This window comes from Salmo salar, chromosome 06, assembly GCF_965601325.2.
Source record: "Salmo salar chromosome 06, fSalSal1, whole genome shotgun sequence".
Lineage (NCBI taxonomy): Eukaryota > Metazoa > Chordata > Actinopteri > Salmoniformes > Salmonidae > Salmo > Salmo salar.
In genome coordinates this window covers 23,169,920-23,196,574 of record NC_138296.1, presented here as the reverse complement: position 1 = coordinate 23,196,574, position 26,655 = coordinate 23,169,920, and the positions used below count along the sequence as shown (strand labels likewise).

At 44.5% G+C, this 26,655-nt stretch overlaps 2 protein-coding genes across 2 annotated transcripts; both read left to right on the top strand.

Annotated features, from left to right (window-relative positions):
- The first annotated feature begins 13,435 nt into the window (after window positions 1-13,435).
- On the top strand, window positions 13,436-17,832 carry LOC106606521 (myeloid-associated differentiation marker). The gene is made up of 2 exons (XM_014202780.3): window positions 13,436-14,077; window positions 15,100-17,832. The coding sequence occupies exons 1-2, from the start codon at window positions 13,811-13,813 to the stop codon at window positions 15,685-15,687; spliced, it is 855 nt and encodes a 284-aa protein (XP_014058255.1). The 5' UTR covers window positions 13,436-13,810; the 3' UTR covers window positions 15,688-17,832.
- A 498-nt stretch (window positions 17,833-18,330) lies between these two features.
- On the top strand, window positions 18,331-23,582 carry LOC106606522 (myeloid-associated differentiation marker homolog). The gene is made up of 2 exons (XM_014202782.3): window positions 18,331-19,857; window positions 20,089-23,582. Exons 1-2 carry the CDS (start codon window positions 19,648-19,650, stop codon window positions 20,731-20,733), a joined length of 855 nt encoding a protein of 284 aa, XP_014058257.1. The 5' UTR covers window positions 18,331-19,647; the 3' UTR covers window positions 20,734-23,582.
- Window positions 23,583-26,655: the final 3,073 nt, after the last annotated feature.

Here is a 26,655-nt window from a genome sequence, read left to right as displayed (position 1 = left end):
GAAAACACCCCTGTCACACCCTGACCTACTCTACCATAGAAAATAACAGCTTACCATGGTCAGGACGTGACAGCGTATTAATACATACTTGTACATGTGTGAAATTGGACAAATGTAATTAACCACCAAATTATTATTATTATTATGCACACACACATGCACACCTACACAGACAGACAGTCTGTAATATGTAATAATATTACTAAATAACCCCTTGATAAATAGTCATTGGTAATAAGCTCGACTAGGCCTTCGGAACAGGAGAAAAAATGTAGGCATCATACACAAATGTGCACGGAAATGCACTTTATTGGTGAAGAGGGAACCGCAAATGATTGTCAGCAATTTACTCAAGTGATCACTGTGAGTGATTGGGACCATCATTACTGTAAGGTATGCATGAGAGAGAGATGGGGGAGAGGGGGGAGAGAGAGAGAGGGTGGAGAGAGAGAGAGAGGGGGAGAGAGAGAGAGTAGGGGGGGAAAGGGGGACAGAGAGAGAGAGAGGGGAGAGAGGGGAGAGGGGGGGGGGGGGCGAGAGCACGAGAAGAAGAGAGAGAGAGGGGAGGAGGGAGAGAGAGAATGCACTTTATTGGTGAGGAGGGAACCGCAAATGATTGTCAGCAATTTACTCAAGTGATCACTGTGAGTGATTGGGACCATCATTACTGTAAGGTATGCATGAGAGAGAGATGGGGGAGAGGGGGGAGAGAGAGAGAGGGTGGAGAGGGAGAGATAGGGGGAGAGAGAGAGTAGGGGGGGAAAGGGGGACAGAGAGAGAGAGAGGGGAGAGAGAGGGGGGAGCGAGAGCACGAGAAGAAGAGAGAGAGAGGGGAGGAGGGAGAGAGGGCGGAGAGAGAGGGGGGGAGAGAGCGGGAGAAGAAAAGAGAGAGGGGGGAGAGAGACAGGTGGGAGATAGAGGGGGGAGAGAGCGCAAGAAGAAGAGAGAGAGAGGGGAGGGGAGACAAGGGGGAGAGAGGGGGGGAGATGGGGGGAGAGAGAAGTGTGTGTGCTCTATTTCCCTGACAGAGCGAAAGACCAGCAGACCAGCAGAGTGCTGTTCTATGACTCTCTTCCTCCCTCGTTCCCTCACTCCACCTCCACAGCATCATCCCTCGTTCCCATCATCCACCTCCACGGTGTCATCCCTCATTCCCTCCCTTCACCTCCACAGTATCATCCCATTACAGGAGGAAGAGAAGTGGAGATGTTTTGGCTTCCAGGGCTGGGAAAAAGGAGTGTTGCGAATGGAGATAATTCCTGATAATCCCGATGCTCCTTGGTTCTGGCTGGGTTCTTGTTATTGTAGAGGCAGACTGTAACAGAGGGGTGACGCTATCAGTGAATGGAACAAGGAGTGTAACAGCAATCTGATGTCATGAATACATGTATGAATATCCAGTATTTATTTGTATTCATTATTTGCTCCTTTATGGGAATGGTGACATTGGTCATTTGTCAACATGACAGCAGGTTCACAGCAGATGTGAATAATTAAAACCCTCCTCGACGTCCCCTTCTCAGCCCTACACTCTTCTGAGCATGTTCTCACATTAACATTACATCTGACCTTGATTGATGGAGAGAGAGAGAAAGGGAGGAGAGAGAGAAAGAAAGGGGGGGAGAGAGCGAGAGAGACAGAGATGGAGAGAGATGCTGTAACTGATTGATGGATAAATATAAATATCTAAGCAGCCTAATTGATGGTGATTTTACTTAAAGGTATACATGAGAGGGGGAGAGAAGTGTGTGTGCTCTATTTCCCTGACAGAGAGAAAGAGTGACACATTATCAGGTCACAGCAGACCAGCAGAGGGCTGTTTTATGACTCTCTTCCTCCCTCGTTCCCCCGCTCCACCTCAACAGTCTCATCCCTCGTTCCCGCACTCTACCTCCAGTGTCATCCCTCGTTCCCTCCCTCCACCTCCATAGCATCATCCTTCCTTCCCTCCTTCCACCTCCACAAAGTCCTTCCTCGTTCCCTCCCTCCTCCTCCACATAGTCCTTCCACGTTCCCTCCCTCCACCTCCACAGAGTCCTTCCTCGTTCCCTCCCTCCTCCTCCACATAGTCCTTCCACGTTCCCTTCCTCCACCTCCACAGAGTGCTTCCTCGTTCCCTCCCTCCACCTCCACATAGTCCTTCTACGTTCCCTTCCTCCACCTCCACCTCCACAGAGTCCTTCCTCGTTCCCTCCCTCCACCTCCACATAGTCCTTCCACGTTCCCTCCCTCCTCCTCCACATAGTCCTTCCACGTTCCCTTCCTCCACCTCCACAGAGTCCTTCCTCGTTCCCTCCCTCCACCTCCACATAGTCCTTCCACGTTCCCTTCCTCCACCTCCACCTCCACAGAGTCCTTCCTCGTTCCCTCCCTCCACCTCCACAGCGTCATCCCTCACCTTATCCTCCTCACAGTCCGTGGGAGACAAGTTTCCCTCCTCTTCCCTCCTCTCACAGTTGTTATCAAATCTGTCCATTTCTAAAATCTTTGACATCCAAGACCGTCAAGAAGGGAGGAGAAGCACTGTCAAAGTTTACAATGGAGGTGCCATCTCCCAACTGCAGTATGAATGTGCTCCAATTCTTTCACAAATACAGAGGTGTCTTGGAGTCAGAGGGCCAAAATAGAGAAACTGCTATGTTTAATGCAAACCCGCATTCAAACAGATAACCCACTAACATTTTCTACAAACCCAGCCAGTATGCCTGCAGAACTCTGTAATATAGTGTACAAACCCAGCCAGTATGCCTGTAGAACTCTGTAACATAGTGTACATACCCAGCCAGTATGCCTGTAGACCTCTGTAACATAGTGTACAAACCCAGCCAGTATGCCTGTAGAACTCTGTAACATAGTCTACAAACCCAGCCAGTATACCTGTAGACCTCTGTAACATAGTGTACAAACGCAGCCAGTATGCCTACAGGACTCTGTAACATAGTGCACAAACCCAGCCAGTATGCCTGCAGAACTCTGTAACATAGTGTACAAACCCAGCCAGTATGCCTGCAGAACTCTGTAACATAGTGTACAAACCCAGCCAGTATGCCTGCAGAACTCTGTAACATAGAGTAAAAACCCAGCCAGTATGCCTGTAGAACTCTGTAACATAGTCTACAAACCCAGCCAGTATGCCTGTAGAACTCAGTAACATAGTCTACAAACCCAGCCAGTATGCCTGTAGAACTCTGTAACATAGTGTACAAACCCAGCCAGTATGCCTGTAGAACTCTGTAACATAGTCTACAAACCCAGCCAGTATGCCTGTAGAACTCTGTAACATAGTCTACAAACCCAGCCAGTATACCTGTAGACCTCTGTAACATAGTGTACAAACCCAGCCAGTATGCCTGTAGAACTCTGTAACATAGTGTACATACCCAGCCAGTATGACTGTAGAACTCTGTAACATAGTGTACAAACTCAGCCAGTATGCCTACAGGACTCTGTAACATAGAGTACAAACCCAGCCAGTATGCCTACAGGACTCTGTAACATAGTGTACAAACCCAGCCAGTATGCCTGCGAGACTCTGTTACATAGTCTACAAACCCAGCCAGTATGCCTGTAGAACTCTGTAATATAGTGTACAAACCCAGCCAGTATGCCTACAGGACTCTGTAACATAGTGTACAAACCCAGCCAGTATGCCTGTAGAACTCTGTAATATAGTGTACAAACCCAGCCAGTATGCCTGTAGAACTCTGTAACATAGTGTACAAACCCAGCCAGTATGCCTGTAGAACTCTGTAATATAGTTTACAAACCCAGCCAGTATGCCTGTAGAACTCTGTAATATAGTGTACAAACCCAGCCAGTATGCCTGTAGAACTCTGTAACATAGTGTACAAACCCAGCCAGTATGCCTGTAGAACTCTGTAACATAGTGTACAAACCCAGCCAGTATGCCTACAGGACTCTGTAACATAGTGTACAAACCCAGCCAGTATACCTGTAGAACTCTGTAATATAGTGTACAAACCCAGCCAGTATGCCTGTAGACCTCTGTAACATAGTGTACAAACCCAGCCAGTATGCCTACAGGACTCTGTAACATAGTCTACAAACCCAGCCAGTATGCCTGCAGGACTCTGCAACATAGTCTACAAACCCAGCCAGTATGATTTCAGGATTCTGTAACATAGTGTACAAACTCAGCCAGTATGCCTGCAGAACTCTGTAACATAGAGTACAAACCCAGCCAGTATGCCTGTAGAACTCTGTAACATAGTGTACAAACCCAGCCAGTATGCCTGCAGAACTCTGTAACATAGAGTACAAACCCAGCCAGTATGCCTGCAGAACTCTGTAACATAGAGTACAAACCCAGCCAGTATGCCTGCAGGACTCTGTAAGAATTTGTGTGGGGTAAAGTGGAGAGTACTGCGTCACGTGTGTGTGTTGAGGGTGTTTATGTGTGTCTGTGTTAGCGCTTCAGTGACAGAACACATTTTCATGTGTGTATGTGAATGTTTATGTTGTGTATGATGTGCAGTTTGTCCATCAGTTATGACTGTTTCACTGTTTGTTGTGCAGTTTGTGCATCAGTTATGACTGTTTCAGTGTGTCTGTATTTTGTGCATCAGTTATGACTGTTTCAGTGTGTTATTGTTGTGCAGCTTATGCATCAGTTTTGACTGTTTCAGTGTGTGTATGTTGTGCTGTTTGTGTATCAGTTATGATTGTTTCAGTGGTGTGTGTGTGTGTTATGCAGTTTGTGCATCAGTTATGACTGTTTCAGTGTGTCTGTATTTTGTGCATCAGTTATGACTGTTTCAGTGTTTGTATGTTGTGCATCAGTTATGACTGTTTCAGTGTGTTATTGTTGTGCAGTTTGTGAATCAGTTCTGACTGTTTCAGTGTGTGTATGTTGTGCTGTTTGTGCATCAGTTATGACTGTTTCAGTGGTGTGTGTGTGTGTGTGTGTGTGATGCAGTTTGTGCATCAGTTATGACTGTTTCAGTGTGTTGTGTGTGTGTGCAGTGTTGTGGGGCAGTGGCAGTTATGACTGTTTCAGTGTGTGTGTATGTTGTGCAGTATGTGCATCATTGTCACGGGTGTCGTAGGGATTGGACCAAAACGCAGCGGGAACGTGTAAACTCATCTTCTTATTTTATTAACGAAGGAAAACAAAAGAAACACGTATACAAAAACAACAAACGACACTAAACAGTCCCGTCAGGTGCACGAACACAAAACAGGAAATAACTACCCACAAAACCCATAGAAAAACACCCCTACTAAATAGGACCTTCAATTAGAGGCAACGAGGAACAGCTGCCTGCAATGAAGGTCAAAACAATAAACTAGACATAGAAATATAAAAACTAGAAAATAGAACATAGAAATACAAAACATAGAACACTACCCAAAAACCCCGACAACACAAAACAAACACACCCCTGCCACGTCCTGACCAAACTACAATAACAAATAACCCCTTCTACTGGTCAGGACGTGACAATCAGTTATGACTGTTTCAGTGAGTATGTATTGTGCAGTTTGTGCATTTTTTAAAATGTTATTTCACCTTTATTTAACCAGGTAGGCTAGTTGAGAACAAGTTCTCATTTGCAACTGCGACCTGGCCAAAATAAAGCATAGCAATTCGACACATACAACAACACAGAGTTACACATGGAATAAACAAAACATAGTCAATAATACAGTAGAACAAAAGGAAACAAAAAGTCTATATACAGTGAGTGCAAATTAGTTAAGATAAGGGAGCTAAGGCAATAAATTGGCCATGGTGGCGAAGTAATTACAATATAGCAATTAAACACTGGAATGGTAGATGTGCAGAAGATGAATGTGCGAGTAGAGATACTGGGGTGCAAAGGAGCAAGATAAATAAATACATACAATATGGAGATGAGGTAGGTAGATAGATGGGCTGTTTACAGATGGGCTATGTACAGGTGCAGTGATCTGTGAGCTGCTCTGACAGCTGGTGCTTAAAGCTAGTGAGGGAGATATGAGTCTCCAGCTTCAGAGATTTTTGCAGTTCATTCCAGTCATTGGCAGCAGAGAACTGGAAGGAAAGACGACCAAAGGAGGAATTGGCTTTGGGGTTGACCAGTGAGATATACCTGCTGGAGCGCATGCTACGAGTGGGTGCTGCTATGGTCACCAGTGAGCTGAGATAAGGCGGGGCTTTACCTAGCAGAGACTTGTAGATAACCTGTAGCCAGTGGGTTTGGCGACGAGTATGAAACGAGGGCCAACCAACGAGAGCGTACAGGTCGCAATGGTGGGTAGTGTATGGGGCATTGGTAACAAAACGGATGGCACTGTGATAGACTGCATCCAGTTTGTTGAGTAGAGTGTTGGAGGCTATTTTATAGATGACATCACCGAAGTCGAAGATCGGTTTTGCAGTTTGTGCATCAGTCACGTCCTGACCAGTAAAGGGGGTTATTTGTTATTGTAGTTTGGTCAGGGCGTGGCAGGGGGTGTTTCTTTTATGTGTTTCGGGGTTTTTGGTTTATGTTCTATGTTAGTATATTTCTGTTTGTTCTAGTGTGTCTATCTCTATGTTTAGTTTCTTGGGTTGACCTTCTATTGGAGGCAGCTGTTCCTCGTTTTCTCTAATTGAAGGTCCTATTTAGTAGGGGTGTTTTTTCTTGTGTTTTGTGGGTGGTTGTTTCCTGTTTTGTGTATGTTGCACCTGACGGGACTGTTTTCGGTCGTTTGTTGTTTGTTTGATTTTGAGTTAAATAAAAGTAATTATGAGCACGTCACACGCCGCGTCTTGGTCCCCATTAGACGACCCACGTTACAGCATCAGTTATGACTGTTTCAATGTCTGTATGTTGTGCAGTTTGTGCATCAGTTATGACTGTTTCAGTGTGTATGTGTTGTGCATTTTGTGCATCAGTTATGACTATTTCAGTGGTGGTGTGTGTGTGTGTGTGTGTGTGTGTGTGTGTGTTATGCAGTTTGTGCATCAGTTATGACTGTTTCAGTGTGTCTGTATTTTGTGCATCAGTTATGACTGTTCCAGTGTGTGTATGTAAGTTAGTGTGTTTCTATCAGTCATACATTATGCATTGAAGTTTATACCCATCTTTATAGCCATCTTTCTTTCCCCTCCCTCCCTCCCTCCCTCCCTCCCTCCCTCCCTCCCTCCCTCCCTCCCTCCCTCCCTCCCTCCCTCCCTCCCTCCCTCCCTCCCTCCCTCCCCCCTCCCTCCCCCTCCCTCCCTCCCTCCCTCCCCCCCCCCCCACCCACACACTCTTCTCTTTTCCTTCCTCCCTTTCTCTGTCTCCCTTTATCCTTCTCTCTTCCTCCCCCATTCTACCTTTCTCCCTCCCTCTCTCTCTCTCCTCCCGCTCTCTCTCTCTTTCACACACAAGCACACACACACACAAGCACACACACACACACACACACGGACACAAACGCGCACATACACGCGGACACACACACACACACACACACACACACACACACACACACACACACACACACACACACACACACACACACACACACACACACACACACACACACACACACACTTGAAAACATTTATTAACATCCTGCAGCCCAATGTTGTTGTTGTTGTTGTGTATATTCTCATAGCCATACTGGTCATGTTTAATGGAGACAATATGTTTTTATAATGCTGGGTTGGTCCAAACATACCAAGAGGGTATATATTAAAACTATTGAAAAACCTTGTGAAGGAAGGAATGTTCTTTATTTTCATAAAATAGAGAATACATGTAAAGAGAGAGAAAGAGAAACAGAGAGAGAAGGATACATTTTTCTCTGTGAGTAAAGGATTGGCATTTGATCACACATTTTCTCTCTCTCTGTCTCTCTCTCTTTCCCTCTACCTCTCTCTCTCTTCCTCTACCTCCTCTCTCTCTCTCTCTCTCTCTGTCTGTCTTTCTGACTCTCTTTTTTTTCTATTTCTCCTCTCTATGCATTTACCTTCTGTCCTTTTCTCTTTCTCTCTACTTGCTATCTTACCATAGTTGCCCGTTCACCAGCACTTTCTCTGGATCACCTGTAACACACCGCTCACTTGCTTCTGCGAAGGATATTTGTTCTTGGACAGATCCACAGGTGGTTTGGCTCTGTTTTTCATCATCATGGTGATTTTCCATTTTGCATTATCATGATGTGACCGGTGACAGTCTTTCATGTTGAAAGTCCAACATCTTGAAAACTTGACTGCTGACATGCAAAACATTTTGGGACTGTATCAAAAGTGGACTAATGAAACAAATACCAAAATGTAGTTTGGAGTGGATTTTCGTTTACGGTTATGGTTGGTGGAGGGGATGCTGATCCTAGATCTGTAACTTCACCCTGGAGTGTTAGAGACCAGAATGCCAGATGTCAACAAACACAGGACTGAGTAATGCCATTAAATGAGAAACCAACTGTGTACTTAGTGTGTCACTCTACTGTCATACTTAGTGTGTCACTCTACTGTCATACTTAGTGTGTCACTCTACTGTCATACTTAGTGTGTCACTCTACTGTCATACTTAGTGTGTCACTCTGGAAGACCTCTGAGATCCCACCAGTTCCAAAGGCGGAGCTGAATTACTATCGTCCTGTGGCGCTAACATCAGTCGTTGTGAGCATTTGATACTCACACGTCTCAGGTCTCATGTAGACAGAGCCCTTGACCCAATGCAGTCTTGACGGTGTTGCACAGTGCTGTGACACACCTGGAGAGGCCTCACTCTTATATGCGCATCCTTTTCCTGGACTTCTCCTTTGCTTTTAACTGCATGCAGCCTCACCTTGTCTGTGACAAACTCTCCCACTAGGTGGACCCCAGCCTCACCTTGTGGATGCTGGACTTCCTGCTGAACAGGGGGCTGTTACATTGGCATAAATGATTCGGGAGACAGGCGCAGGAATGTGTAGTAGTTTTTGTACCCAAATTACGGCGTGCTGTGTAAAGGCACAGGGACGAAGCCCAAACAAACACTATACAAAAACACAGGGACGAAGCCTAAACAAACACTACACAAAACACAGGGACGAAGCCCAAACAAACACTATACAAAACACAGGGACGAAGCCCAAACAAACACTATACAAAAACACAGGGACGAAGCCTAAACAAACACTACACAAAACACAGGGACGAAGCCTAAACAAACACTACACAAAACACAGGGACGAAGCCCAAACAAACACTATACAAAAACACAGGGTTGACACCCAAACAAAAGAGCGAGGAGTACCTCGAATAAATAACACACGCGCACAATGATTACTAGTAACAATAATCGACAGCCCAATGGAAACCAAAGGGCACACTTGTGCAAGTACTAATCAGTGGGAATAGGGGACAGGTGTGTGTAATGAAAGTTCCGGAGGGATTCGTGACAGAGGCAGTATGTCATGTGCAACAACACAACATCCCTTCTGTGTTCATCTACCAGCCCCCCTACTTGGAAACGAAATATGCAGATGACACCGCCCTTGTCGACCTCTCAGATGACAGATGCATTTCCAAACAGAAGTAAACATGGCTCATGACTGGCACAATAACCTACCAGCTCTCACAGTCTCAAGTTGTTCCAAACATCACATTTCTAAGTATTTAGGGTTAAGGTTAGGCCATTTGGTTAACTCCAAATGGTTAAGGTTTGGGATAAGCTTAAAACAAAAATATCAAAACAACTTTCTATTGCTGGATTTGCACTTGCAACCTTTAGAATCAGAGGCAGAACTTACACCATCCCCATCCACAACGTCCTAGCAGAACTTACACCATCCCGTCCCTATCCACAACGTCCTAGCAGAACTTACACCATTCCCATCCACAACGTCCTTGCAGAACTTACACCATCCCCATCCACAATGTCCTAGCAGAACTTACACCATCCCCATCCACAACGTCCTAGCAGAACTTACACCATCCCGTCCCTATCCACAATGTCCTAGCAGAACTTACACCATCCCGTCCCTATCCACAATGTCCTAGCAGAACTTACACCATCCCTATCCCTATCCACAATGTCCTAGCAGAACTTACACCATCCCCATGCCTATCCACAACGTCCTAGCAGAACTTACACCATCCCGTCCCTATCCACAATGTCCTAGCAGAACTTACACCATCCCGATCCCTATCCACAATGTCCTAGCAGAACTTACACCATCCCCATCCCTATCCCCAATGTCCTAGCAGAACTTACACCATCCCGATCCCTATCCACAATGTCCTAGCAGAACTTACACCATCCCCATCCCTATCCACAATGTCCTAGCAGAACTTACACCATCCCCATCCCTATCCACAATGTCCTAGCATAACTTATACCATCCCCATCCCTATCCACAATGTCCTAGCAGAACTTATACCATCCCCATCCCTATCCACAATGTCCTAGCAGAACTTATACCATCCCCATCCCTATCCACAATGTCCTAGCAGAACTTATACCATCCCCATCCCTATCCACAATGTCCTAGCAGAACTTATACCATCCCCATCCCCAATGTCCTAGCAGAACTTACACCATCCCCATCCACAATGTCCTAGCAGAACTTATACCATCCCATCCCTATCCACAATGTCCTAGCAAAACTTACACCATCCCATCCCTATCCACAATGTCCCAGCAGAACTTACACCATTCCCATCCCTATCCACAATGTCCTAGCAGAACTTATACCATCCCCGTCCCTATCCACAATGTCCTAGCAGAACTTACACCATCTCCCATGCCTATCCACAATGTCCTAGCAGAACTTACACCATCCCCATGCCTATCCACAATGTCCTAGCAGAACTTACACCATCCCCATCCCCCACATCGTCCTAGCAGAACTTACACCATCCCCATCCCTATCCACAATGTCCTAGCAGAACTGACACCATCCCCATCCCTATCCACAATGTCCTAGCAGAACTTACACCATCCCTATCCACAATGTCCTAGCAGAACTTACACCATCCCCATCCACAATGTCCTAGCAGAACTTATACCATCCCCATCCCTATCCACAATGTCCTAGCAGAACTTACACCATCCCTATCCACAATGTCCTAGCAGAACTTACACCATCCCCATCCACAATGTCCTAGCAGAACTTACACCATCCCCATCCACAATGTCTTAGCAGAACTTATACCATCCCCATGCCTATCCACAATGTCCTAGCAGAACTTACACCATCTCCATCCACAATGTCTTAGCAGAACTTATACCATCCCCATGCCGATCCACAATGTCCTAGCAGAACTTACACCATCCCTATCCACAATGTCCTAGCAGAACTTACACCATCCCTATCCACAATGTCCTAGCAGAACTTACACCATCCCCATGCCTATCCACAATGTCCTAGCAGAACTTACACCATTCCCATGCCTATCCACAATGTCCTAGCAGAACTTACACCATCCCCATGCCTATCCACAATGTCCTAGCAGAACTTACACCATCCCCATCCCTATCCACAATGTCCTAGCAGAACTTACACCATCCCTCCCTATCCACAATGTCCTAGCAGAACTACACCATCCCCATCCCTATCCACAATGTCCTAGCAGAACTTACACCATCCCCATCCCCAATGTCCTAGCAGAACTTACACCATCCCCATCCCTATCCACAATGTCCTAGCAGAACTGACACCATCCCCATCCCTATCCACAATGTCCTAGCAGAACTTACACCATCCCCATCCACAATGTCTTAGCAGAACTTATACCATCCCCATGCCTATCCACAATGTCCTAGCAGAACTTACACCATCCCTATCCACAATGTCCTAGCAGAACTTACACCATCCCCATCCACAATGTCCTAGCAGAACTTACACCATCCCCATCCACAATGTCTTAGCAGAACTTATACCATCCCCATGCCTATCCACAATGTCCTAGCAGAACTTACACCATCTCCATCCACAATGTCTTAGCAGAACTTATACCATCCCCATGCCGATCCACAATGTCCTAGCAGAACTTACACCATCCCTATCCACAATGTCCTAGCAGAACTTACACCATCCCTATCCACAATGTCCTAGCAGAACTTACACCATCCCCATCCACAATGTCCTAGCAGAACTTATACCATCCCTATCCCTATCCACAATGTCCTAGCAGAACTTACACCATCCCCATCCCTATCCACAATGTCCTAGCAGAACCAAAACCTACTTGTGGCCGGTTTCCACATCATCTCCCGACGTCCTCAGACATGGATGGACGTCGAACACTGACTTGTATCATGGGTGACCTGGGTGGCAATGACAACTACCTCAAACTCACAAGAACTACTCATTGATTTCTGGTGGAAGGCAGACCCAGTGAGCCACCTAGTCCTGGGTGGTGAACAGGAAGAGAGAGTGGGGGGTTTGAAGTACCTGGGAACCATCACGGACAGCACACTCTCTTTTAATGCCAACACCCAGAACATCAATAAAAAATACCAACAATGACTACTACACCTGTCATATAGAGAGTGTGTTGACTTTCTGTTTCCTGGCCTGGTACGCTGGACTGTCAGTGGCTAATATGGGTATCCTCAGGAGGACTGTATACCTGGGGTCCAAGCTCTGTGGATTGCAGTGCAGGGGGCTTCAGGGCCTCTATGATAGACAAGGACAAGCACATCATAAAGGACTCTACACACAATCTTACCCAATGTTCTGAGCTGCTGGCCTCCGGAAGGAGATTACGGGTCCCACTGTTCAGCAAGAATAGGAACAGGGCAAGTTTCATTCCATCAGCCATCAGGCTACTGAACAGTGGGACATAGGACAGATGTAGGATGCTAAACAGTGAGACATAGGACAGATGTAGGATGCTGAACAGTGAGACATAGGACAGATGTAGGATGCTGAACAGTGAGACATAGGTCAGATGTAGGATGCTGAACAGTGAGACATAGGACAGATGTATGATGCTGAACAGTGAGACATAGGACAGATGTAGGCACAATACATGGTCGGACAGTAGGCTGCAGAGACTTTGAATATGTGAAAATATAAATGTGTGACTTGTGTGCTTTCCAGTGTTTCTGTACTGCATGTAATATATTGTGTTGTGTTTGTGTATTTGTATGCTGACGTCATGAAATGAATGTAACTGGACAATGAAGTATATCGTATCATATACATTATACAGTAGGCTACAGTACATGGTATAATACACAGCAAGATCAGCTCAGTATATGTACTACTTAAATAACTGAGGTATTATTCACTTTTACTGATAAGGGTGACCGACTACACCCTATTTCATAATCACACAACATTGACATCCGGGGCTTGACGCACGCACGCACGCACGCACGCACGCACGCACGCACGCACGCACGCACGCACGCACGCACGCACACACACACACACACACACACACACACACACACACAAAGCCTATACTCAAACATTCACCATTTGAGGAAGGCCTGATAAGGTAGCAGAGGGAGTGGCAGGCAGTCTACACCCTTCTCTGCATTCCTACAGTACCGTGGCCCTGTCAGAGCAGTCCAGACTTTACAGGGGATCGTATACAGGAAGAGGAGAGGAAGAGGAGAGAAGACAGAAGCCTGAAGAGACTGACAGAGAGTGTCAGAGAGAGGTGTGACAAGTAGAGAAATAATAGTTTTCGAGTCAAGTCAGGGAGAGGAGGCAGGGAGAGCTCAGAGAGAGAGAGCTGTCCAAAGAAGTGGAAGAGAGATCAGAGTGCAAAGAGATCAACAGGAAAAACAAACTTGGTGAGAAAACAAAAACAATCGGTTTGGGTAGGTTAAAAGGTACAACTGCCGTACAGTACTGTACTCGACAGCCGGATCTGACCAGAACTAGCGTCGCCATGGTGACCCTGGACACGCGGACCCTGACGGTACCCGTGGGCATTGTGAGAATGCTGGAGGTGGTCCTCACCTGTATCTCCTTCAGCCTGGTGGCCTCGGTGGGTCACATCGGCTCATCCTACTGGGCCTGGTGCATGTTCACCTGGGTCTTCTGTTGCTTCGTCACCCTCTTCATCCTCATCATGGAGTTCACCACCCTCCATGCCCGGGTGCCCATCTCCTGGGATGACTTCACCACCGCCTTTGCCATGCTGTCCACGCTCATGGTGGGTAACTTCCACGGTGTCTTTTGTCTGTGGGTTAGACTATAAGGGGTAGAATCCAGATAACATACCTACATATTAGTGTCAATGTGTGACAGTTACATTGAGACAATATAAGCATTCAAAACTAGAGTAGAGATGGATGTGTGTAGTTTACTTTTGTGTAATTGAAAATCAATTAAAAGGTGATTTTTGGGAAATTACACATCACTCTTCCCTGCCATAGACTAGACTTCTGTTCGAGGAGGTGTACTTGTACATCACACTGCTTCATGCTTCAGAAACAGGAGTTAGGTTCCAGCACCTATGGGCCGTTCTGACTGAGATAAGGCTACTTACTTTTTTACATATATATTATGAGCTTATATAGAGTGAGGATCAGCACTGGACCTTGAACAGCCAGTTGTTGTTATCATACGGTACATGAACAAAGTGGTTAAATGAAACATGAAATATTTTAGTACCACTTAGAATTGATGGTCGATCCAATAATGGCAGCAATCGCTAGTCGTGTACGTACACTTACTCTCACACTAATCGCGAATGAACTTAAACTGAGACATAGATGCCAGCAGATACTGATGTAGTAATAGTCGTTTCTAATTGCTAGTTCCACTGAACTAGAACGAGTTATTGATCAAAGTGATGATCTCATCTTCAGTATGTCACAACAGCAAGGCAGCTAATCTATCGTATTTTCTAGTGCAGTCCATATATCACCTCTCTAGTCAGATCAGTGAGGAAATTGGATAAATGCAATAAAAGGAAAGGCTTTAACCATTAAGGAGTGCGTTGGAATTCCTGTAGCTTTGCCAACATTTTGGAATGATTTATTGAGTAGGAGCTACATTGGTAGTAGATGAAGTGGAAGTATCAGGTGACACCCATAGCACTTTGACAACTTTAATGAGTCAATTAAGTCCACTGACATTCCATGTTATTGTCTTCAAACTCTGATGTTGTTTATCCTATTCCATTGCTGTTATTCATCCATCATCATCATCTATTGTCTTGGGCTTTAACAGGTGCTGGCTGCCTCCATTATCTACCCCACCTTCTTCACCTGTGCCTCATGCGGGAAGCAGATCGCCGCCACCGTCACTTCCTGTCTGGCCTTCATCTTGTACGCCACGGAGGTGGGCCTGACCCGGGCCAAACCCGGCGAGATCAGCGGGTTCCTCTCCACCGTCCCGGGCCTCCTCAAGGTCCTCGAGGCCTTCGTGGCCTGCATCATCTTCATCTCTCTGGACCATGGCCTCTACTCGCGGTTCCCAGGGCTCCAGTGGTGCGTGGCGGTCTATTCGCTATGTTTCATCTTCGCCCTCATCATCATCCTCTTTACTATCTGCCGCCTGCTGTCGCTCTTCCCGTTCCCGTTCGACAAGGTGCTGACGGGCTACAACGTGCTGGCCGTGCTGATGTACATGACGTGTGTGGTGATATGGCCTCTCTATAGCTTCCAGAACAACCACAGCAGACCCAGCGGGTGTGGCCGCTCCTGCTACTGGGATAACCTGGTCGTAGTGGCATTCATGACCTGTTTCAACCTTGTGGTTTACATTGTGGACACGGTCTACTCTTTCAAGCTGGTGTTCTTCGTCACCCCGGCTTAGGTCAAAGGTCACCCACCTTACCCAACCTGAGAACTGGCCCTGAAACACAGTGCCGGATCTTAAACAATAGACTGAACTTTGCTTTTGTATGAATACAGCAAACTGTAACCATGCTGTTTTTTTGGAACACTAATTCGTATTGGGAGAATGTCTCTGTATGGTGGATAATAACCGTTTTACTTGGCAAGATTACATTTTTGTGAATGATAAAATGGGGTTATAATACTGCTAGCAATTCACAAACCATGAGGTGGATAAGAATGTTCTGAATGCTTGGATCCGTACGTAGATTCAATGTATATTTTGTCTTCCCGTCTTTAAAATACACAAGGAACTATGCAGTGCGCCCTATGCAGTCCACATGGGCTGTAATCAAAGTGAATAGAAAGATCAAAGAGCTGTTCTTGATTTGTTCATTTTATTCTCTCATTCTGTTCTCCATTTCATCTCTGTCTCTCTGGCCTTGATTCAATCAGTTCAGCGTTAACCCCCGATAACCCACAACTGCATAGCAGATAATTGTTTTTACTGATTTGACAGCTCCAACGATGTTACACCTTTGTCATGGCCCAAATAAAAACAGATCTGCTATGCAGTCGTCGGTTATCACGGGTTAACGTGGAACTGATTGAATCTAGGCCTCTCTCTCTCTCTCTCTCTCTCTCTCTCTCTCTCTCTCTCTCTTTGTGCGTCTACTGTACCTACTTTAATCCTGACAAACATGCAGTCCAGACAGATATGACAGAATTCAGCTCAAACATGAATCTGAATAAGTGAAACATAACTTTTGACATTTAGCTGATATGACTAAATTGTTTTAATAATGTTATATAACAATAAAAGAAAGAAAACATTTGCTTAAAAGTCCATAAGAATCATATGTTTTGGCCTCACTGCATTAGTGTATGTATTTACTGTAACACCTATTCTGTTTCTACAACGCTGGGAAAGGACATTCAGCAACATTCCCTCCCTCTCTCTGTTTGCTGGGGTGTGTCTGCTATCAGAGGCCCATTGGATGAAATGGCGTGGGATGTCGAGGTCCAGCCCTGGACTTTGCTTTCATGTCTCTTTCTGTGTTTGCTGAGTGCGGTGGGGAAGCCGACAGCGAGATAAGTCTCAACCACACTCCGCTCCGTCCCACCTGGATGACATCACTCTCTTACACATGCAGCATCTGAATCCCTCACGGACCGTGGCTTACCACAGATTCGATTTGATAGGGAACATATTGGGCCATTCTGAGGCTGCTAAACTAATTATAATTTGTAAAAAGACAGCAGAATAATTGTGGTTGGTGATCTGTTAATGATAATGATGTCAAGGTCTCTCATGCCCACACTATGTTTTGTGATACATATGGCAGGGGTTATTCCTTTCTTCATGAGAGAAATTAAGTTAAGTGACAAATGAAGAATCATTGTTCCAAAACAGAAGCCAGCAGAATGATGGAGGTTCCTGATCCGATTATGGTAATGAAGTCAAGGTCTTTTATGTCCACATCTTTTCTTCTGTCTTGCAACCTTCGACGGGGATTATTGATTTGTTCAAAAGAGAAATGAAGTTGTGTTGCTGCTGTCTCCTTGGCACAGATCAAGAAGGAGGTAAAAGTGAAAAATGGATGAGGCAGAGATAGAGAGAGGGAGAAGTGAGAGTGGGAGAAAGAGAGAGAAATAGAGAGAGAAGAGGGAGAGTGAGAGTGAGATAGAAAGAGAAGGAGAAGTATATAGAGAGAGGAGAAGGAAGAATAATATGAGGGTATATAACAGTAAAGAGGGAGTTAGGCAATGCACTGACAATATTTAAAGGAATCATTGTCCTTCACCTGAGACAGCTGCTGCTGTTGACACAACCATGCAATCTCCATAGACAAACATTGGCAATAGAGTCAATCAATCAAAACAATTGTACACCTCGGTGAACTCATGTCTCATTATTGTGTTAAACTGCCTTAGTGGCACCAGTGAATCCAAATGTAATACATTTTGTAAATGAGTCCAAAAATCTAGAGTGTTACATTCAAAGTTGGTATGGTACACTCTGAACTGGGGCAGTAGTATGCATATAAGTAAGTAAGCATTTCACGGTAAGGTCTACACTTGTTGTATTCAGCGCATGTGACAAATAAAGTTTGATTTGATATCATATTTTCTTTATCAACCAGAACACTATTCGATTTCCATTTTCAGTGGGAACAGAATACTTCTTCTACAAATCCTTTGCCTACCACTCCTCCCCCTTCCCTCCATCTCTTTCTCTCCCTTTCTCAAGAACATGGATGAGGATATTAGTCAATAGCCATCAAGTGTCAAAAAAGAGCTTAAGTCAAGTTAGGAACATTGAACTGAACAAACGTGAGGTTACTTCACAAGCATGGGTTTCCCTGGTTGGGGGATGTGCACTTGGACCAGAGCTAGGTTCAAATAGTATCTGGAATCTTTCAAATACTGTAGCTGTGCTTGACTGAGCTTACCTGACACAATGGATCCAATAGAATAGTCCCAAAGGTGCAAACCCCGCCCATCTGGCTTTCCAAGCAGACTCAATCAAATGCTCAAAGTATGTTAAAGATTTCAAATCTTACTTGAACCCAGGTCTGATATGGTCCCACTCCCAGGGATTGGGTCAGTATTGAAGTTTACCTTTGACAGAGACCAGAGTCCATCATGTGTGGCATGGGCGAGCCAGATAAGACTGGACAGGCGTCCAATGAGCGCCTTGAGTCTGGGTCGTAAAACGTGCAATTAAGCCAAGAGAGGACAGGATACACCATAGAAATAGAATGAACAGAAAGGGCTTGGAACCTCTAAACTCATGGGTACACTTGCAATGGCTGCCTGGTATTGTGATGCAATTATTTCCAAGGTAATGTAGAGTGTTCATTTAAATGATGCTAACTGATGTGGCTCGTGCAATGGAATGTTTTTTTTATGTCAGTTGATTTCACAAATCACAGCACAGATTGGTACACTTCCTGATTTTACTTCCTGCTTTGCTCCTATGGGCTAGTTTAAAAAAATACAGGTTAGGACAATGTAACAATTCCATGCTGAGTGTTGGACTGATTCTATAGGATTAGCATTGAAAACATGACCAGTGGTCGGGAAATCATGTTATAAAGTGGCTGTAGACAACTTTAAAAATGTTCAAATGAATAAAATGACAGTAAAACAGTTCATCTATTTGTTTGCGGAGTAATAGTCTGAAATTCATCTCCGTTGTGTTTATTTTCCACTTTGATGGTGAACTTTCTGTACTGCTACCATTCTCTCCCAGTCATTTTCATTCCGGCGCTGGTGCAATGAATTTGTTAATTTCTAACGCTTTGCATTTAATTATTAAGCTATCTTAACCTCTGTTATCTTCAACCTAGCCTGTGTACACTCGCAATGGCCGCAATCATTGACATGAATGGGGAGGCCCGTTCTATTCACTCTATTTCTATGGGCTACACACCATCATAAACACGGGAGGAGTTTGGCTTGACACAGGCATGCTCTGGTCTCTACAGCATTGGGAAGGAGACTTGGATAAGGCAGGAACGAGAGAAGGTCTTACCTCCCTTGGAATTGTAGTGTTTTACTGGAAGGTCCTTAGTCGGCAGGGGAATGCACAGAGAGACAAAGACGGTAGGAGAGAGAGGAGGAGTGGAGATGTCAATGTGACACAGTGGAGAAAAGAGAGTGACACAGCAGAAAATTACTGGGTGAGCTCCATGAAGAGGAGAATATAAGACTTTAAGAGGGCAACAGTAATTGAACACAGTTAATTTAATCAGTGATTCATTCAAATGTGAAATATGTGCATTTGGTAAAAGCGAGCAAAGGAGAGAGACAGAAAGAAGAACATTAGCCAGAAGAAAGAGAGAGGAAAAAGAGAAACTTTAGCCAAACAAAAAGTCAAGGAACCCTTGGTGAGTGAACAGTCACCCAGAGTCCCTAGATAGATCCTTATCTCATCATGGTGAACCTGGACCTGAGGTCTCTCACCCTGCCAGTGGGAATCATCCGTATGTTGGAGGTGGTCCTCACCTGTATCTCCTTCAGTCTGGTGGCCTCGGCAGGCCATGTGCTCTCCACACACTGGGACTGGTGCATGTTCACCTGGTGCTTCTGCTGCTTCTTCTCCCTCTTCATCCTCATCATGGAGTTCACCCGCTTCAGTGCCAAGGTGGGGGATGTTTACTGTCTGGATTTGATGGAATAGATTGGTGGGAGGGGAATTTGTGGCTTACGTGTATCGTAGCTTATGTGTATCTGTCTTATATATTTCTAATGTCTATTTATATTGTAAAGCAGTAGTAGATGTAGGTGCACGTTTTTTGGGAAAACACATTTTTCAGGAAAACTCTTGGCCCTAGAAATAACACGTCCTCACATCTCCCCTCCTCATCATCTCAAGGTGCCCATCTCCTGGGATGACTTCACCACGGCCTTCGCCATGCTGGCTGCACTAATGTGTTTCACCTCCTCCATCATCTACCCCACCTTCTTCACCTGCCCCACCTGCTACCGCCAGATCGCCGCCACCGTCATCTCCCTACTCTGTTTCGGAGTGTACGTTGGCGAGGTGGTGTTGGCCCGCCTCCGACCCGGTGGTGAGATCAGTGGCTTCCTGTCCACTGTCCCGGGCCTCCTCAAGATCCTCGAGACTCTGGTGGCCTGTATTATCTTCACGTCGCTGGATCCGGCAAGGTTTTCATTTAATCCGGGACTGCAGTGGTGCGTGGCGGTTTATTCCCTCTGCTTCATCTTCGCACTCGTCATCATCTTTCTCACCGTCGGTCAGCTGCTGTCGCTGTTCCCCTTCTCGTTTGACAAACTGCTCACGGTCTATAATATTCTGGCCACCATGATGTACATGACTGCCACGGTCATCTGGCCACTGTATGGTTTCGAGAACAACCCCCGGCCCGTTCCGTGTTCCCACTGTCCCTGGGACGATCTGGTTGTGGTGACGTTCATGACCGTGATCAACCTGGTGATCTATATTTTGGATACGATCTACTCGATAAAGGTGGTCTTCTTCACATGGGATGAGGAATAGGCCAGATTCTCAGGAAACTTCACTCCAACTTTTCCAGAACCGATCAATGACTGACACACTATCATATTGCATGGAGAAAAAACTGTTTACTGAATAAGAAACTCCAGCACGTTGGTAATCTTGATCCTCCACACATGGTTGAAAAGATCCATTACATTTCTAGAGAATGAAGAGTTTATTTTCAAATCAATGACTGAGAGCTTGGAAGAAGAACATTTGCAGAACATTTGCTGATGTCTTTTGCCTCAGACATATGGAAGATATTTAGTTATTCCTATGACACTGTAAATGAACTCTTATTGCAGATGAGGATTCTACAGGCAAGGACACACTGTTTATCACTTGCAGTTATTAAAGTGTGCAGTAGGAAGCTGAGTTAATGATTGATCGTATCGACTTCATAGAAATTACAGTTACGGAACTTTGGATCCTGATGCAAATACAATATGAATGTCTAATATGGCATCATGATATGTGTAACTGTTCCGTTGGGCCAAAAGCACTAGCAGCAATATAGATTCTGCCAATTGCAAAGGATTTGTGATCTTATATTCATGTTGATCACTTCTTTCTTGGTTGTTAGACATGTTCTTTTGTTGTACTGCTAGTTGGCTCACTAACTGCCAGATAGTTGATTAGCTGCTGAAGTGCTATGTGGACTGCACACTAAAAACAAATGGTTCTACAGTATATAGTGCCAAATAAGAGTTATTGGCTCATAACGATAGTATATCCTATTTTGGTACTATATAGAACCCTTTTTTTGAAGGTTCTATAAAGAACCATGCTCATAAGGTTATAAATGGAACCATAAAATATAAAGAAACCTTTCCTAAGGTTCTAAAAATAACTTTAAAAATAGTTCTACATAGCACCAAAAAGGGTTCCGCTATCATTACAACCCTTTTTGGTGCTATAAAGAACCCTTTTTAATGGTTATTTATAGAACCTTTATGGCAAATGGCTATATTAAATTAAGAACCTTTCTCAATCTCAAAGGTTCTACAAAGAACCCTTTGAATAACCAGAGAGAGCTATTTATTCTGGTTAGCCATATACTGTTAAAATTCCATAGGTGTTGTTGAATCAGGTGTGGTAGCTTTGGAACAGCTGGGGGTCCCTGAGGAGAGAATTTGAGAACCGCAGGTTTAGTTATTTTTAAAAGACTGGAGTTGGAAGGGGACTCAACTCAGGAACTGATCTTTCGTTATGATGTTGACCTTTTCTTAGAAGCCCATAGAATATGGAGAGGTAATCAGAGAAAGTTTGTGCCAGGACAGGAGACCTTCTCCATTGAAGTGTACCATCTTTCAGATGCAGACATAGGGTGCATTCAAAATGTCCAGTAGTGCACTATATAGGGAGTAGGGTGCCATTTCGGAGGCATCCGTAGACACTTCATTCTGTCAGCTTTTGAATGGGCTTGGCGATTATATCCTCAAATTCATGAAAACACAGTCATATAAGATATATACAAACTGATATTCGTGTTTGTGGATTAATTTACTTCTGCCAGATGCCTTGGGATCGGTGTCCCACCCTCGGGACGGTTGAGCTAACATGCGCTAATGTGATTGGCATGACGTTGTAAGTAACAATAACATTTCACAGGACATAGACGTATCTTATATGGGCTGAAAGCTTAAAATATTGTTAATCTAGCTGCACTGTCCAATTTGCAGTAGCTATTACTGTGAAATAAAACCATGCTATTGTTTGAGGAGACTGCACAGTTATGTACTTGAAAATGTATCAATAAACCAGTTAGGCACATTTGGGCAGACTTGATACCTCTGGTCTGATGAAACAAAAATAGAACTGTTTGGCCATAATGACCATCGTTATGTTTGGAGGAAAAAGGGGGAGGCTTGCAAGCCGAAGAACATCATCCCAACCGTGAAGCACGGGGGTGGCAGCATCATGTTGTGGGGGTGCCTTGCTGCAGGAGGGACTGGTGCACTTCACAAAATAGAGGAAGGAAAATTATGTGGATATATTGAAGCAACATCTTAAGACATCAGTCAGGAAGTTAAAGCTTGGTCGCAAATGGGTCTTCCAAATGGACAATGACCCCAAGCATACTTCCAAAGTTGTGGCAAAATGACTTAAGGACAACAAAGTCAAGGTATTGGAGTGGCCATCACAAAGCCCTGACCTCAATCCCATAGAAAATTTGTGGGCAGAACTGAAAATGTGTGTGCGAGCAAGGAGGCCTACAAACCTGACTCAGTTACACCAGCTCTGTCAGGAGGAATGGGCCAAAATTCCCCCAACTTATTGTGGGAAGCTTGTGGAAGGCTACCCAAAATGACTGACCCAAGTTAAACAATTTAAAGGCAATGCTACTAAATACTAATGAGTGTATGTAAACTTCTGACCCACTTGGAATGTGATGAAAGAAATAAAAGCTGAAATAAATGGTTTTCTGTACTATTATTCTGACATTTCACATTCTTAAAATAAAGTGGTGATCCTAACTGACCTAAGACTGTAATTCTTACTAGAATTAAATATCAGGAATTGTGAAAAACTGAGTTTAAATGTATTTGGCTAAGGTGTATGTCAACTTCCGACTTCAACTGTAGATTGTGTAAAACCTATCATTAAGAAAAGGGAATCGTGTCAGTTCTTGTCATTGTCTATCTGCAACAGTCCTACTGGTTCACGTCATTCCCCCTGGTGTGATCAAGTTAATCATTACCCAAAGGTTGTGTTGATGTGGGTTGCTAGGCTGTGTTGTCATTTGTAGTTCATGACTCAATAACAATGGACCTACTGATCAACGTAACCAACTTGAAAATAGCAGAAGTGATAATGAATTTTGTTCAATAAAAAGAAGTGACAGATTTCACAGTTGTAACTTCTGTCTGCTGAAGCGTGAGCGTCAATCGCATGACTGAGAATAAAAAAATCCTCTCATCAGACTCTCATTGTACTTCTGAAAAGTTTCATTAAATTTGATGTATAAACCAGTCTGGAGCAAAGATAGATTTTGAATATATGAATACTTAGCTGCCATTAGAGAGACAAGGGCTTGTCATTGCAGCATTGTCTATTGTCAAATAAAAAATAATTTGTCATATGCACAGGATTCAGTGAAATGTACACAGTACAATGAAGTGCTTGCAAGCTCTCCTGTCAACTATTGCTGTTCTTCTGAATCGACAGACTGAGTTGTTTTCTGTTGTTGCTGTGTTTGAGCCGCTACAGTTAGTTTACATGCAAAATGTTGGGGAAGTGAGGTTTTGTGGTTTGTGCATAATGTGACTGACTGGACTTTGAATTTTCTACCTTGGATTATTTCTATAGAAGGCTACACCGAATGAGAAAGTGCAGGTAATAGTCCTAGGAAATAAAAAGCTAGCAAAACTATGAGGTACATAAGTTGGGACTGAAGAATTACGATTTATCGATGCACTTAATTTCTCTTAACTATGCACACACTTTCAAGGTGCATACTTGGACTTCAGATGTGCAAAAAAAGTTGAAAGTATTTCAAAGAAAATGTTGACAGAATCCTTCTATCTTACTGGGAAAAGTATTTTTTTACAGATTTTTTTCTTTAGAAATGCGATCAAGTTCACAATACATGGCAGTCAAACAACTGGGCCTGCAGCCAAGGACCAGATCATTTATAATCAGACCTGCCTGCAGACTATTTCAAGAGAGAAATTGAAACTAAATGTGGTGACATGGCCTCTTTTTCGCTCCTCTTTGGTCCGTCCTTTCTCTCCTCTTTGGTCCGTCCTTTCTCTCCTCTTTAGTCCGTCCTTTCTCTCCTCTTTAGTCCGTCCTTTCTCTCCTCTTTAGTCCGTCCTTTCTCTCCTCTTTAGTCCGTCCTTTCTCTCCTCTTTGGTCTGTCCTTTCTCTCCTCTTTGGTCTGTCCTTTCTCTCCTCTTTGGTCTGTCCTTTCTCTCCTCTTTAGTCCGTCCTTTCTCTCCTCTTTGGTCTGTCCTTTCTCTCCTCTTTAGTCCGTCCTTTCTCTCCTCTTTGGTCTGTCCTTTCTCTCCTCTTTGGTCCAGAAGTTTGAGCACACTTGTCAATGGAAACTTTGATTCATGTATACATAATGCTGTGGACAGCAGCTTGAATCTGATACCTCCATGGGACCAGGTTGATGCGAATAAATCAGCTTTGTGTCTGGGAAGCTGTGTGTGGGGGAGGCAGGTGTGCAAAGAAAAAACCTAGTATCTTCAAAAAGTTCATTTTTTTGCAGTTGTTTTCAGATCTAATATCATTGAGTCTTGGAAGTTGACGCGGGGTTTTGTATGTTTTTAATTGATCCTTGAGCCATAAAACGTTTACAACATATGCAGGGCAATGACTACTTTCAATTTATGTAGAATAATCAAAATTGACAAAAATGTAGATACAAGGGTTTTCAGGACAGCCCTTGGTGTGTAGGGATAGACTTATGCTGAGGCATTTTACATGGGTAAGGGAGTTGCCTGAACCTTTGGACACAAAGGAGGTCATTGGTTGAGAGTAAACTGACTGTCCCCTCGCTGCCTGTGTGTTCTGAGTGAACCTGTCCAGCATAATCAGGGTTGGGGAGTAATGGATTACATGTATTCAGACCCTTTCACTTTTTGTTACATTACAGCCTTATTCTAAAATGGATGAAATTGTTTCCCCCCTCATCAATCTACACACAATACCCCATAATGACAAAGCAAAATCAGGTAAAATATATTTTTTGCAACCTTATATATGTATAAAAAAAACGTAAATATCACCGTTAACATAAGTATTCAGAACTTTTACTCAGTACTTTGTTGAATCTGTTACGCTCGTCATAAAGATTGGACCAAGGTGCAGCGTGGTTGGCGAACATTTTACTTTTAATAAAAATGAATGCCGACAAAACAACAAAATACCAAACGAACGTAAAGTTCTGCAGGCTACACAGCAACTAACAAAAACAAGATCCCACAATCTAAGGTGGGAAAAAGGGCTGCCTAAGTATGATCCCCAATCAGAGACAACGACAAACAGCTGTCTCTGATTGGGAACCATACTAGGCCACCCTAGTCACACCCTGACCTAACCAAATTGAGAATAAAAGGGATCTCTAAGGTCAGGGCGTGACAGAAGCAACTTTGGCAGCAATTACAGCCTCAAGTATTTTTGGGTATTACGTTACAAGCTTGGCACACCTGTATTTGGGGAGATTCTCCCATTCTTCTCTGCAGGTCCTCTCAAGCTGAACAGCTATTATCAGGTCTCTCCAGAGATGTTCAATCGGTTTCAAGTCTGGGCTCTGGCTGGGCCACTCAAGGACATTCAGAGATTGTCCCGAAGCCACTCCTGCATTGTCTTGGCTGTGTGCTTAGGGTCGTTGTCCTGTTGGAAGGTGAACCTTCACCCCAGTCTGAGGTCCTGAGCGCTCTGGAGCAGGTTTTTATCAGGGATCTCTCTGTACTTTGCTCCGTTTATCTTTCCCTCGATCCTGACTATTTTCCCAGTCCCTGGTGCTGAAAAACATCCCCACACCATGATGCTGCCACCACCATGCTTCACTGTAGGGATGGTGCCAGATTTTCTCCAGACGTGACGCTTGGCATTCAGGCCAATGAGTTCAATCTTGGTTTCATCAGACCAGAGAATCTTGTTTCTCATGGTCTGAGAGTCCTTTAGGTGCCTTTTCGCAAACTTCAAGTGGGCTGTCATGTGCCAATTACTGAGGAGTGGCTTCCGTCTGGCCACTCTACCATTAAGGCCTGATTGGTGGAAAGCTGCAGAGATGGTTGTCCTTCTGGAAGGTTCTCCCATCGCCACAGAGGAACTCTGGAGCTCTGTCAGAGTGACCATCGGGTTCTTGGTCACCTCCCTGACCAAGGCCCTTCTCCCCCGATTGCCAGCTCTAGGAAGAGTCTTGGTGGTTCCAAACTTCTTCCATTTAAGAATGATGGAGGCCACTGT